The 15,097-nt window shown below is 41.8% G+C and overlaps 1 protein-coding gene across 3 annotated transcripts in view; it reads left to right on the top strand.

The window, feature by feature from the left end:
* elna (elastin a) overlaps window positions 1-15,097 on the top strand; it is a 146,415-nt gene that overhangs the window by 124,866 nt on the left and 6,452 nt on the right. For all 3 annotated transcript variants that reach the window (XM_039654104.2, XM_039654109.2, XM_039654108.2), the window contains 10 exons: window positions 1,498-1,539; window positions 3,213-3,242; window positions 4,232-4,267; window positions 4,363-4,440; window positions 5,230-5,274; window positions 6,397-6,468; window positions 6,761-6,796; window positions 10,004-10,051; window positions 12,141-12,173; window positions 12,954-13,010. In XM_039654104.2, the coding sequence (XP_039510038.2) occupies window positions 1,498-1,539; window positions 3,213-3,242; window positions 4,232-4,267; window positions 4,363-4,440; window positions 5,230-5,274; window positions 6,397-6,468; window positions 6,761-6,796; window positions 10,004-10,051; window positions 12,141-12,173; window positions 12,954-13,010 (477 nt within the window). The remainder of the gene's footprint in view (window positions 1-1,497; window positions 1,540-3,212; window positions 3,243-4,231; window positions 4,268-4,362; window positions 4,441-5,229; window positions 5,275-6,396; window positions 6,469-6,760; window positions 6,797-10,003; window positions 10,052-12,140; window positions 12,174-12,953; window positions 13,011-15,097) is intronic.

Here is a 15,097-nt window from a genome sequence, read left to right as displayed (position 1 = left end):
CATACAGCAGCCAAACAAAATCTAAAGTTAATGATTTTAGGGTCAAGAGACCAACTAAAGCAGACACTGATCTCCATAATGGTAACATGCCAATTACGATTTTCTCCTTCAGTGATTCTGCTTGTTAACATCAGGTGTCTTCAATAATGCTCAATCATCACTCAATTATTCACTTAATTTTCTCATTAACTTTATCACTGCTTCAGTGTTCATTTAACACTCTCTGAGTGTGGACTCATATAAACACTTTGGAGAGTTATTTTAACACTGGGGATTTTGCTGTGTAGGTTTTTTTTTATTTATCATTTACTCACGACATGCTACTTGGCAATATAGGATTCCATTCATTATGCTAAGCTAAGCTAGCATCAGCACTTCCAAACTAAGACAATGCATGCACTTTGAAAAAAATGTTTTTGCAAACTATTTTAATGTAGGGGACACTGTGAATAAGCCCTATTTCAAATAATGGTGGAGAGTTCCTTTAAGAACAAGTCCATGAAATTATACATATTTTTTAAAGGACTACAATCAATTACTAGTATTTGTCTGTACAACTGTTTGCAGAACCATTACTTGAATGAGAGACTTCTTGCGTTTTCCCCATTATTGTGGCATATTCAGAGCTGTGTCAGTACTTGGTTTTGTTGTGTTGCTTTTTCAGCCTCTAATGGTCCTCATGCCCACTTGTAATTAGTGTTATTGTCTTTACCTGTGTCTCAATCACCTGTGTGTATTATAGTGGATCTTGCTGAATTCAGAACTGCATACTACTCATAACCTAAACGTAGTATGTGTACTATAGGTTCTAAATTCAGCATCGTCTCCTACAATGAAGAACAGGATGTGAGCCGAGTAAATGCATAGTAGGCGAAAAGACACTTAATTATCCTATTAGGCCACAGGAGAGGACTGAAGCGATGCAAACCAAACCAAAGGTCACATGACAAAATGGCGGATATAGTACATCTGAATTTCATTCATACTACCCATATACTATATAGAACTGAGAAGTTTTTCCTTGAGTTTTCAAAACGATCCCATTCACACGGATCCGCTAAAACGACTAAAAACGCTATATTCTGTGCCAGGCCATTAGTTGGCGATGAACACGTAATACGCATGGCCATGACGTCATCATCTTCAGAGATTCGCGTTTGGAGACTGTTTTCAAGAACTTGCACTTTGAAACCTGCTTGTGTTTGGGGAGAATCTCAACTTTGAGAGAATTCAGGACAGAAATATATCACTATCACAAAGTATTCACACTACATGACTATTACTGTATGTGTTAACTGATCACTTGTATAAACATCTGTCAGCTTGCTGGTACTTCCCTCTTCCCCCTATCTGAGCCCTACGAATGACCATAACCATAGTAATTGATAGCTGGTTTCTTTCATCACCTCCACCTCTGCGTCCTCTAAGCTAGTCACCTCTATGCTGCCTGTCTTTGAACCGCAAGGGTTGAAGGTGGAACATGTTGTTTCTTGGCAGGACCGACAGCTATTGTAGCCACTGGCAAGGCCCCTGAGCTCAGTAAGATCTACTGTGTTGCATGTGCAAATGTCTTGTCTAAATGTAGCGGAACTCCATTAGCGTTTAGCGCCTGTTTTATTTCTCTTTCGCCTTCCTAACCTCGCTGCTATCTGCGCTTGCGTTTTCTCTGATGTGTTACTCACAATCTGTACCTGTAGCAGGATATGGTCAAGTGATGTTTTGTGTCTTCGAAACACAACACGCACACTTAGTATTAAGAAAGAACATGTTCTGAGCAGGGACCAAAATTAACTCGATGCGAGCAAAAATTGGCTTCTGCAGTTGCAGAGAGACTTTATTAGGAACTGCAACATTGTAAATGGTTTAAATCTAATTCACATCAGAGACAAAACTATCTGTCATTAGCGACCCCACACTGTAAAAACGAATACGCTTTATCTAATCAAAAAAATTGTGGCAACAGATTATAAGCAATATTATTAAATTGAACAAATTAGAATTGAGTAATAATTAATCAAATCAATTCCTTAAAAGTTAACCGTTTAAAATGAGGAAAAACTTACAACAACGAACAAAAAAACCCCCATGCATTTAAGTCACCATTATGGTGATCAGTATTTGTTTTAGGATTGTTTTAAAATTACGGTTTTCTCCTTCAGTGATTCTGCTTGGTGACATCAGGTGTCTTCAATGTTGGCAATAAAATATAAATAGTTCTTAATTAATCTTTGACGTCTGTCTGTTATTGAGATATTTTAGTTAAATTTTTGGGTTTAGTTAAACTTTACTCATTTTAAATGGTTAACTTAATTAATTTAATGAATTATTACTCAATTCTAATTTGTTCCAGTTAAATTAATAATATTGCTTGTAATCTGTTGCCACAATTTTATTGATTAGATAAAGCGTATACATTTTTACAGTGCAGTGGGAAAATAACCATTGCACATTTTCTGGGATCAGTTTTCTCCAGAACTCCATGTGGTGACACTTGTGACACAAAATCATCGTCTTGACTATGACACTGCAAGTGACACAAATATACAAGGAGAAATCAGCTAAATGATCCCATTTTATTGCAAAATGCAGTTTCATTAAGACATTTTTATGGGCAATCATTCTTCTCAATTCACCCTCCATTGGCAGGGGAGGCGAAATGTTAATTTTGGACCCTGGTTCAAGTCTTCAGTGCACTAAATGAAACTTGTTTGATAATGAGACTCCTGATGGGTCATTCTCAGGATGCTGTGCCATTTGACAATGTGCTTTTTAATCACATATTATAATAGAACATAATAATAACCTGTGACATTTGTATTTTTAAACACGTTTGGTACCAACCCTGTTACTACCAAAATATTGGAAAGTGTGGAAGAGGTTAATAATGACCTGAGCTAATATGTTCACCCCACCTTTATATTTACATTCAGGACATTCTTGTGCTTTGTGATTAAAACAACTTTAAATCTGATCACTGTTAAGACTGACCATGCCAATATAAGTGTAACCATGATGAAAAGAGAAACTTAAGATGAACCATGTTGTTAAAATGACTTTAAATATTGATGTGAAAAATTGCAGCATAACAGGCTTGAATTTCCTGAGGATGACCCAGATGGACACATAGGGGTTATATTGATTGTTATAATGTAGCTTGTGTTTATATCTGGACTGTATATGAGCTTATAATCATGGCCTGTTGTGTTACTCAGGTGGTGTGCAAAGAGGGCCTAGTGGTGCGGGTGAGTACATGCGGCTTCCTCAATATACAGCGCAATGTCCTCAGATACATTAGTCACCCTGAGCCGTGAGAGCAGTTGGGACGGCCTTCTTTAAAAGGCAATGTATCATTCCCTGACAAACCCCCAGACACATATTGAAGACAAAAGTCACATCCCAAAGTTGTATAGTCTAGTCATGTACCGTCTCTACAGTGAGGGAAAATACAAAATGTTCAGAACACATAATCCACAGGACAATTACGTCAGGTTTTCTGGAAGAAAGACGTGTGAAATGTGGAAGGCACATAACACACTGGCAAAGAAACTGAGCAAATGTGGAGGAATCAAGAGAAAAGTGAGAGCAGGGGAGAGAGTGGATATCGAGTGAACACAAAAATAAAGGAGAGAGAGAGTCATGACTTGCATTTCTTGTATGTATCACTAGAGGGCAGTGTAAACCCACTTGTGACCTGAAATATCACTGTCCTCATAATATCCCTGTGATTTCAAGAAGAAAGTGAGTGTGATGAGATTTAAAGGAGTATTTCACTTTTTTTAAAAAAAAACTTTTGCTGATAATTTACTCACCCGCATGTCATCCAAGATGACCATGTCTTTCTTTCTTCAGTCGAAAAGAAATTAAGGTTTTTGATGAAAACATTCCAGGATTTTCTCCATATAATGGACTTCAGTGGGAACCAAACGGTTCAAGGTCCAAAAGAGAGTTTCAGTGCAAACTGTTCAAAGGGCTTTAAAGGACACCAGACTTATCAAGCGAAACGATCGCTCATTTAACAAATAAATAACAAAGTTTAAGTTTTATAAGCTCAAATGCTCGCCTTGCTCTGTTCTTTGTGACTCTCCTGCTCGAACTCATTCATCAAAATGAACAAATCAACAAACGAAATGAATGAATTGACTCGGGAAAAGATTCGTTCATTTTTAAGAACGAGTTCGAACAGGAGATTCATGAACATGGCTAGAAGTAAAGTACACTTTTGTGTTCACAGGTGGGGTTCCTGGTGGGGTTAACCCCTATGGCTATGGTAAATATTATTAGTCGATCATTAAGGACAAAAACAAATTAAAGACTTACCAAAGTCAAAGTCACGCTGAATGTTTCTTCCTCCTGCTGTTTTAGGCCCATTTTATGGCGGCACTGGGCCTTCTGGAATCGGAACCGGTGTGTTACCTGGAGCCAAACCTCTGAAAGCCCCTGGTAAGATTGACGTTTCTAAGTATCTTTGCTGCAGATTACTCAGGGAACAATAACCCTGAGTAATCTGTGTTGAATCATTTGGTCAACACGTTTACCAGTTTTAATTGTAAACACAATCCCCCAAAAGTTCCCCTGTGGCCAATCATTTTACCCCTTAAAACTCATCTCTGATCTCCAAAATTGCATATTTAAGCGATTTTTCCTTGAAAAAAATAAAATTCTTTATGCCTTAACATATCTTGAATGTAACTCGACACCCTTGCCTCATGTGGTTCTATGAATATGCAAATGAACCCCGCCTCACTCAACCACACATGGTTTGTCTTAAAGCATATTAAAAACACCACATAGACGTAAACAACATTAAATGTTGGATTTTTACCACAGGGGGATTTTAAATGAATACATGCACACGTTTACATTCACATTCCAATACTATGGATCTTATGAATTGTTAATCAGAAAATGCTCATCGCCGTATAGAGGAATATCTGCTGTACACATGTAAATATATTATATTTTGGAATAATATCTTGACCGCAACCTTATTTGGAAAATGCTGTCCATGCAAGTGTAGAAGAGTTCCCCAATCTGAATAGTTGCTTTCCTGTAGCTCAAACAGTAGAGCGTTGGCTCGCCAAGGTCATGGGTTCGATTCCCAGAGAAAAGCAAGACCTGATAAGGATGTAAATGTATTCCTTGAAATGCAATATAAGTCGCTTTGGATAAAAGCGTCTACCGAATGCATAAATGTAAATAAATCTCACTGTGTGTGTTTGTGTGGTCCAGGTGTTGGAGGGGCAGGAGGTGTTCCTGGACTCATAGCTGGAGCAGGTGAGCTGTCATGCAAATCCACATTACTTGATACCTGATCACTGTTGCATGACGACTTGAAACCTGATCCCTAAGGGAATATGTGAACCTATAAAATGCATGTTTTCAGTGTAAGTCACTTTGCATGCCAAACGCATTAACAGCTGCGAGTCAAATGGTTTTGGAAGGGTCCCTCCATAGACTTCTGTACAGAAGATGTGCAGATAATTAGTGACAGTAGGAAGCTTCAACATGTGGGCCGGATCTGGGCCGTCACAATGTTTCTATGTGGGTTGGACATGATGTCTTACACAAAGGTGTCAGAGGGAAGAGTGTGTCCCCCTATCCTGGATCAATTACTGAGGAGCATCAGAAAGACGACAAGACCCTGTTGTAGTGCACAAATCTCTATGATTGAGCAGTTATTGAGATGTGGTCTGTCGTCAAGCATGATCCCCAAGTTCCTGGCTGGCCTGCATGGCATTTTCATTCATGTAGTGTTAAAGTGATGCTGTCTTTGCTAGATAGTGTTCTTTCATCCAGGTTGAAATGTCTACTAGGTAAGCCTAGATCTGTGCTGCCACACTAGGATTGTCAGACTGGGACGATAAGATGAGCTGCATGTCATCGCTGTAGGAAAATAGGTCTCTGGGATGTTGTGTATATCAGGAATAGGAGGGGGCCAAGCATCGAACCCTGAGGTACCCCATTCCCAATGGATAGTCAATGTAATTTAGTCTTCCCTACAAGATACCACAAAGGATCTACTTGTGAGGCAGGACTCAAAGCAGAGGAGTGTAGCTCCTGTGATTTTTTTTTTGTCAAGATTTAAATAAATTAAAGCAAATGTGACATTTTACTTTAAGATTCGGTAAACTACACAGTACCAAAATATTTCAACGGTATATCAACAGTATCTCAATATAATACAATAGTGCAGTGACTGCTTTGGTAGCAAACCAATGGTATATTTGTTTCCTAGTAATGTGAAGACCAGACAGAAAGTGTAAGAATGATGTTGGTAATTACATCAGTTGTGATGTCCTCCACACGTACAGCCTTGATTCTGTAATGTGACAAACAATGCCAGTGCCAATTTGTGTTATTGGACTGTTGTTAGACATTAAGATCATCTTTTTGCAGGTGGGGGGTATCCAGCAGGTGTTGGATTGGGAGCTGGTGGTGTTGGAACTGGAGCTAAACCCCCTAAACCAGGTACAGTAGCAAAATGAACTATACTCAAACATATCCATGTTCCACAACATGGCTCCACACCATAATGCCACAGTGTATTGCAAAACCATTGCCAAGTTCATTTTAAGAGATTTTCTTCCAAGAACAAATGTATTCCCAATAGCTATAGATGTATTAATTAACTGCACATTTTCTCCACTGGGGAATTGTAGAGGATAAAAGGAAGTTATACTGAATGTTCACTGTTTTCATTCTCTAAATTGTGTGCGCTAAGATTGTGTTGAGTATATTTACCATGTTATTCCATTAACAGGCTACGGCTCTTTGGGTACAGGATATGCACAGCCAGGTAAGGCAACCATTAATGGTACAAAGAATGATTGTGGAGAATAGTTATATTTTCAATCAACAAAAAACAGTGCTTGAAGTGGACCCGTACGCACCACACTAGTGATGTAGTACTCGAGTCTGGTCTGGAGACCGATTTCTGCTTTCTCGGACTCGTGCCGACTTGTTCCTTCAAAGGAACTCGGTCTCAACCCTTCGAAGACTCAGTCTTGACTCGGTTTCGGACCACAGTAGGAGGAGAAGGACCGAGTCCTCGAGATTTTTTTTCCAGCACGTTTTTTTTTGTTCATATAAAAAAAAAAAACAACACATAACAACAATAATAATAAAATGCAATGTTGACGGGCATTATTTGAAAATGACAACCCCTGGTGCAATGCAAAGATACTGCCGTCAGAGCCTTCAAAGACTCGGTTTTGATTCGGACTCGACTGTATTTGAAAACCAATGGACTCGGTCTTGACTCGGACTCGACCCTTCAAAGACTCGGTTTTGACTCAGACTCAACTGTATTTGAAAACCAATGGACTCACTCGACTTGGACTCGACCCTTCACAGACTCGGTCTCGACTTGGACTCGACTGTATTTGAAAACCAACGGACTCGGTCTCGACTCGGACTCGATCCTTCAAAGACTCGGTCTCGACTTGGACTCGACTGTATTTGAAAACCAATGGATTCGGTCTTGACTCGGACTCAACCCTTCACAGACTCGGTCTCGACTTGGACTCGACCCTTCTAAGACTCGGTCTTGACTCGACTGTATTTGAAAACCAATGGACTCGGTCTCGACTCGGACTCGACCCTTCACAGACTCGGTCTCGACTTGGACTCGACTGTATTTGAAAACCAACGGACTCGGTCTCGACTCGGACTCGACCCTTCAAAGACTCGGTCTCGACTCGGACTCGACTGTATTTAAAAACCAATGGATTCGGTCTTGACTCGGACTCGACCCTTCACAGACTCGGTCTCGACTTGGACTCGACCCTTCTAAGACTCGGTCTTGACTTGGACTCGACTGTATTTGAAAACCAATGGACTCGGTCTCGACTTGGACTTGACCCTTCAAAGACTCGGTCTTGACTCGGACTCGACTGTATTTGAAAACCAATGGACTCGGTCTCGACTTGGACTCGACCCTTCAAAGACTCTGTCTTGACTCGGACTCGACTGTATATAAAAAAACCAATGGATTCGGTCTCGACTCGGACTCGACCCTTCACAGACTCGGTCTCGACTTGGACTCGACTGTATTTGAAAACCAACGGACTCGGTCTCGACTCGGACTCGACCCTTCAAAGACTCGGTCTCGACTCGGACTCGACTGTATTTAAAAACCAATGGATTCGGTCTTGACTCGGACTCGACCCTTCACAGACTCGGTCTCGACTTGGACTCGACCCTTCTAAGACTCGGTCTTGACTTGGACTCGACTGTATTTGAAAACCAATGGACTCGGTCTCGACTTGGACTTGACCCTTCAAAGACTCGGTCTTGACTCGGACTCGACTGTATTTGAAAACCAATGGACTCGGTCTCGACTTGGACTCGACCCTTCAAAGACTCTGTCTTGACTCGGACTCGACTGTATATAAAAAAACCAATGGATTCGGTCTCGACTCGGACTCGACCCTTCACAGACTCGGTCTCGACTTGGACTCGACCCTTCAAAGACTCGGTCTTGACTTGGACTCGACCCTTCAAAGACTCGGTCTTGACTCGGACTCGACTGTATTTGAAAACCAATGGACTCGGTTTCGACTCGGACTCGACCCTTCAAAGACTGTCTTGACTCGGACTCGACTGTATTTGAAAACCAATGAATTCGGTCTCGACTCGGACTCGACCCTTCACAGACTCGGTCTCGACTTGGACTCGACCCTTCAAAGACTCGGTCTTGACTTGGACTCGACCCTTCAAAGACTCGGTCTTGACTCGGACTCGACTGTATTTGAAAACCAATGGACTCGGTCTCGACTCGGACTCGACCCTTCAAAGACTCGGTCTTGACTCGGACTCGACTGTATTTGAAAACCAATGGACTCGGTTTCGACTCGGACTCGACCCTTCAAAGACTCGGTCTTGACTCGGACTCGACTGTATTTGAAAACCAATGGACTCGGTCTCGACTTGGACTTGACCCTTCAAAGACTATGTTTTGACTCGGACTCGACTGTATTTGAAAACCAATGGACTCGGTTTCGACTCGGACTCGACCCTTCAAAGACTCTGTCTTGACTCGGACTCGACTGTATTTGAAAACCAATGGATTCGGTCTCGACTCGGACTCGAGCCTTCACAGACTCGGTCTCGACTTGGACTCGACCCTTCAAAGACTCTGTCTTGACTCGGACTCGACTGTATTTGAAAACCAATGGACTCGGTCTCGACCTGGACTCAACCGTTCAAAGACTCGGTTTTGACTCAGACTCGACTGTATTTGAAAACCAATGGACTCGGTCTTGACTTCGACTCGACCCTTCAAAGACTCGGTCTTGACTCGGACTCGACTGTACTTGAAAACCAATGGACTCGGGTCTCGACTCGGACTCGACCCTTCAAAGACTCGGTCTTGACTCGGACTCGGCAAAGGCGGCCCCGTCCCCATCACTACACAACACTGCCAATTACATGCTATTTTGTTAACAACACCAGCAAGGATTTTCCAGTACCAACTGGTCTTATGACATGTCGGTTCTCTTTTGACACCAGAATCCTCCTGTCCTTCTCATTACAGATACACACACACACTTCTGTATTCACTCTCTCTCTCATACACACACTGCAGGCTGAGGCTGGGATCATGGATTTGTCTGCATTAATCCTGTGAGCCCTCGTGTGATTTGGTGTCACTGTGTTCCTTCTAGCACCATCCTTTCAGAACATATACCCAAATCAAATTTGCTTCTCTGATTATGCAAAGACGCAGCATCCAGCAAACCCGGCAAAAGCCATCTGTCAGAATACTTGCTGTAGAGAAGAATCGCAACAAAACTCTGATGTTTCTCCTGAGAAAATTACCCAAATACTCTTACAGTTTCAGATGAAATCTCAATCTTTGTTTACATTTGCCAAGATTCTAAAGTCTTTGTACACGATTACAAATTAAAATCTTAATCTATATTTATCCCACTCTTTTGATAAACACTGTGTCTTAGATAAACTGAGTTGAAGAACCAAATCTTTGAATCTTTCCTTCCTACAGGTGGTGCAGTTCCAGGAGGATATGGAGGATATCCACAAGCATATCCAGGTAGCTTTTTATAGAGATAATCCCTGGCTAAATTCATACTATGTTCACATTTATCAAAGAACTCGGCTGTCTTTAGCTCCATTCGACTAAATAGTGTGCTGTATTTAACACAGGATCAGACAGGACAGGAGCAGAACCTATAGTGAACCGTTCAGTCTTTGAATCACAGCTCTGTTCATGATAACCATAATAATTTTAACCCAGAATTATTTTGGTGATAATAGAGAACATTCACTGCTGTTCTGACACAGGAATGGGATACACTACATTGCAAGCTGAAGGGTAACAGAAAGAAAGCCCAGACATTTATTCATTCATTCATAATTTTTTTTCGGTCAGCTTCAAAAAGAAATTTTCAAACAAATATAGAAATAAAAGTGAAAATACAATATAAACAACAATAAAAAACATAAAGAAATAAAAAGATGCTTGACCGAAAAGGTGTCGGCTGAAGCTTATGCTTATTGCGCCGATCCTTTTTACATTTTATTAATTTAACACACAGTACTGTACAGTAAGTCATTTTGCGAAAATAATAACTAAAAGAAAGGAAAGCTAAACGTATTCAGCTTTGTATAATGTAATCTTTTTATATATATATATACAATTTCTTAAAGCTGCCTATAGATTTACATGTTTTCAGTTCATCATCGAGACTATTCCACATTTTAACCCTCTTAACAGACTGGGGTCTGATCTCTGTTTAACATTTGTTCTAATCTGTGGTTTATTGAACATGAGTTTTCCTCTGAGTTCATAAGGAGATTTCATTTGAAACAGGTTCCGGACACAGTCTGGAAATTGATTATTTATTATTTTAAACATTATTTTGGCTATTTTAAATTCTACTAAATCATTACATTTTAGTAGGTTGGAATTTATGAATAGCTTGTTTGTTGGGTGATAATAATCTGTTTTATTTATTAGTCGTATTGCACGTTTTTGTAAAAGAAGAATTGGTTTTATTGTTGTTTTGTATGTATTTCCCCAAATCTCTACGCAATAAGTCATGTATGGCACTATTAGACACTGATACAATATTTTTAAGGCCTTTGAATCAAGAATGAATTTTATTTTGGACAGAATAGCCAGAGTTTTTGCAATTTTTGACTTTATGTAAGTTATGTGGGATTTCCAACTGAGTTTGTTGTCAATAATGACACCTAAGAATTTAATTTCACTTACTATTTCTAGTTCAAACATTTCAATTCTAATCTGGACATTTGTATTTATTTTTTTATTACCAAATAAAACATGTGATAGATGCCGTTCCCACCAAACGTTAGTTGATCATGTTAGTAGTCAAAGTGTACTTGGACACCTGATTGAACCTGAGACATACAGTACAGTGCAGAAACAAAGGCTTGCTTGTAACATTTAGGCATTATCTTTACGTCCCAGTACTTATATCAGTACCTGATACTTGAACCCATAAATTAAACAAGGTAGCACTTTATTTTACAGTCCGGTTCACCATGTACATACCGTTTGCTTGGTAATTACAATAATGGGTAATAACTTTACTAGCCCTTAACCCAACCCATGTAGTTACCTTATATTACTCACAGTGCTTTCTTGGGTAAGTGCTAGTACTGTAAAATAAAGTGTAACCTTAAAAAGTATATCCTGACAGATAATAAACTAAAAAGAGCCATTGTTCATTACGGAAGGACATGTAGACATTGACCCATTGAAATCTGCTTGCTATGAAAAGTGTGGGTTGAAGTGCAAATATCATGCAAAGCGTATTTGCATTTTGACCATAAAGTCCATCTCAGGGCCTGCTAGCTCTCACGCTCAAGCTGCCGTCATACGACACGCTATTACGCGTTAGTCATTATATAATCACAACGTGGAGATGCTCGGTGGCTTTATTATTATTTCCGTCCAGATGCTCTTGGTCACAGCTGGTCATAAATCTCCAGCTGGAACAAACAGTAATCCTGACACTCTTCTTAAGGCTGACTCACCGTTCCTGTGTGCATCTATTCCACACCGTTATTCTTCATTTAGACTCAGAGTCAATCACACTCAATCCCTCATGGGGTTTGAACGGCTCATAATAATGCAATGTTTTCTTGTGTTTTAGGAGGATATGGAGCAGGACTGTCACCACAACAAGGTACAAGCTCTTCCAAACCCCCAAATCATGCACATGAGGTTACAGTTGTATGAGTTATTGGACCTTACCTCAAAACCAGGGGTTTCCAATCCTGCTCCTGCAGAGTTCAGCTCCGGCTTGCCTCAACACCCCTTGATTTGCTGGTTCAGGTGTGTTTAATTGGGTTGGAGCTGAACTATGCAGGCCAACAACAGGTTGACACCCCGTTCTAAACTATTTACATTTAGCTGACGCTTTAATCCAAAGCGACCTACAATTGATATATATGTCAGAGGTCGCACGCCTCTGGAGCAACTAGGGGTTAAGTGTCTTGCTCAGGGACACATTGGTGTCTCACAGTGGATTCGAACCCGGGTCTCTCACACCAAAGGCATGTGTCTTATCCACTGCGCCATCACCACCCTGTATAACTTTGTATATGATCTATATAGTTATTGTCTCTATAACTATATAGATACAATACATTAGAATCTTCAATCTGTCAATTCCCATACACTGAAAGTAAAGCAAGTGGTCCATACAACTCATGCACTATATTCCAAGCCTTCTGAACTCACACAAGAGCTTTGTACATTCAGTTTAAAAGCTTATCACGCTAGCTTTGATGTCAGTGTATTTTATAAGACAATGAAAATATGGGCTTTTTTGTTATTATAATTAAATTGGAGTTTAGAGATCATGTGCGAAAAGGAGCTTTAATGTTACCGCTAAATTTCAGTCTTGATGCTTATGTTTGTGGGGGAACACAGCATAAAATGACCTTGTACTTTTTTTCCACAGCCAAAGCAGCCAAATACGGAGGTGGACTGACGGGATTCCTGGGAGGAGGTTATCGAGGTATGTCAGAATGATCCGAGTCTGCAGTCGACTGATGAGACGGATTTAATCCCTGCCGCCACATAATCACTGATTTCTCATAATCACTGCTCTCATTTCTGATGTCCTCAACTAAACGTTCTGATCCTAAATCACACCAAACACTGGCCTACTTCTTCAAAAGTTTGGATTCAGCGAACATTGGATGACGTCAGAAAGAAGTCGAGATGCAGGATGAAGATCATTCCAAACTCACATTCAGTTCTGACTCCACTCAGACTTGAAATATCCAGATTTCTGATGGATAAAAAGTCCCATTCAAAATGTTGGCAACACATTACAATAAGGTTGTTACGGTTAGGCAGGGACAAAGAGAAGCCAGGATCTAATCCAAAGAGGTAAGGAAGATGACAATCCAAAGATAAGAACAGAAATGCAACAGCTTTACAGCAATATGGATGTGTAAAGAGGAAGGACAACTGAAAAACAGGTGTAACAAGAGACTAACAAGAAACAGGTGTGAAAAATCAATCACTATGGAAACGAACAAGGCATCTATGGAAACAAATGGAGCTTTTCCACTGCATGGTACGGGATGGCTCGCTTCGGCTCACTTTAAATGGTACCACCTCTGTTGAGGTTCCAAGCGTACTGTACCGATACTAAAATGTGATGTGAACACACTGCAGATCACTGATTGGTCAGAGTCAGACAGAATCGTCACCACCAGCGTCATTGTATTTTGCGAGACATCAAACCCGCTAGATTTAAATAGCCAGTCACAGCCACCGCTATAGCACCTGTTTTAAAACTACTTGACTTGACTTGCTTGAAGAAAAAAAAAAGAAAGAAAAGTTCCCAAAAAGAAATGGCTGAATCGTGGTCCGTGGACGAAGTGCAGACGTTCCTCTCGTTCCTACCGTACCAGCAGTGGAAAAGCCGAACCGTAGCGCAACGAACCGTACTGAGCCGTGCCGAGTCGTACCAAAAGTGAAAAAGCGAAGCAAGCCGAACCGTACCGTGCCGAGCCGTACCAACAGTGGAAAAGCCGAACCGTAGCGCAACGAACCGCACTGAGCCGTGCCGAGTCGTACCAGCAGTGGAAAAGCGAAGCAAGCCGAACCGTACTGTGCCGAGTCGTACCAGCAGTGGAAAAGCCGAACCGTAGCACAACGAACCGTACTGAGCCGTGCCGAGTCGTACCAAAAGTGAAAAAGCGAAGCAAGCCGAACCGTACCGTGCCGAGCCGTACCAGCAGTGGAAAAGCCGAACCGTAGCGCAACAAACCGTACTGAGCCGTGCCGAGTCGTACCAGCAGTGGAAAAGCCGAACCGTAGCACAACGAACTGTACTGAGCCGTGCCGAGTCGTACCAGCAGTGGAAAAGCCGAACCGTAGCACAACGAAATGTACTGAGCCGTGCCGAGTCGTACCAAAAGTGAAAAAGCGAAGCAAGCCGAACCGTACCGTGCCGAGCCGTACCAGCAGTGGAAAAGCCGAACCGTAGCGCAACGAACTGTACTGAGCCGTGCCGAGTCGTACCAGCAGTGGAAAAGCGAAGCAAGCCGAACCGTACCGTGCCGAGCCGTACCAGCAATGGAAAAGCCGAACCGTAGCACAACGAACCGTACTGAGCCGTGCCGAGTCGTACCAGCAGTGGAAAAGCGAAGCAAGCCGAACCGTACTGTGCCGAGCCGTACCAGCAGTGGAAAAGCCGAACCGTAGCACAACGAACCGTACTGAGCCGTGCCGAGTCGTACCAGCAGTGGAAAAGCGAAGCAAGCCGAACCGTACCGTGCCGAGCCGTACCAGCAGTGGAAAAGCCGAACCGTAGCACAACGAACCGTACTGAGCCGTGCCGAGTCGTACCAAAAGTGAAAAAGCGAAGCAAGCCGAACCGTACCGAGCCGTACCAGCAGTGGAAAAGCCGAACCGTAGCGCACCGAACCGCACTGAGCCGTGCCGAGTCGTACCAGCAGTGGAAAAGCGAAGCAAGCCGAACCGTACCGTGCCGAGCCGTACCAGCAGTGGAAAAGCCGAACCGTAGCGCAACAAACCGTACTGAGCTGTGCCGAGTCGTACCAAAAGTGAAAAAGCGAAGCAAGCCGA

The sequence above is a fragment of the Pimephales promelas genome, chromosome 16 (assembly GCF_988280905.1).
Source record: "Pimephales promelas chromosome 16, fPimPro1.hap1.1, whole genome shotgun sequence".
In the NCBI taxonomy this organism is placed as follows: domain Eukaryota; kingdom Metazoa; phylum Chordata; class Actinopteri; order Cypriniformes; family Leuciscidae; genus Pimephales; species Pimephales promelas.
This window is presented reverse-complemented; position numbering and strand designations above follow the sequence as displayed.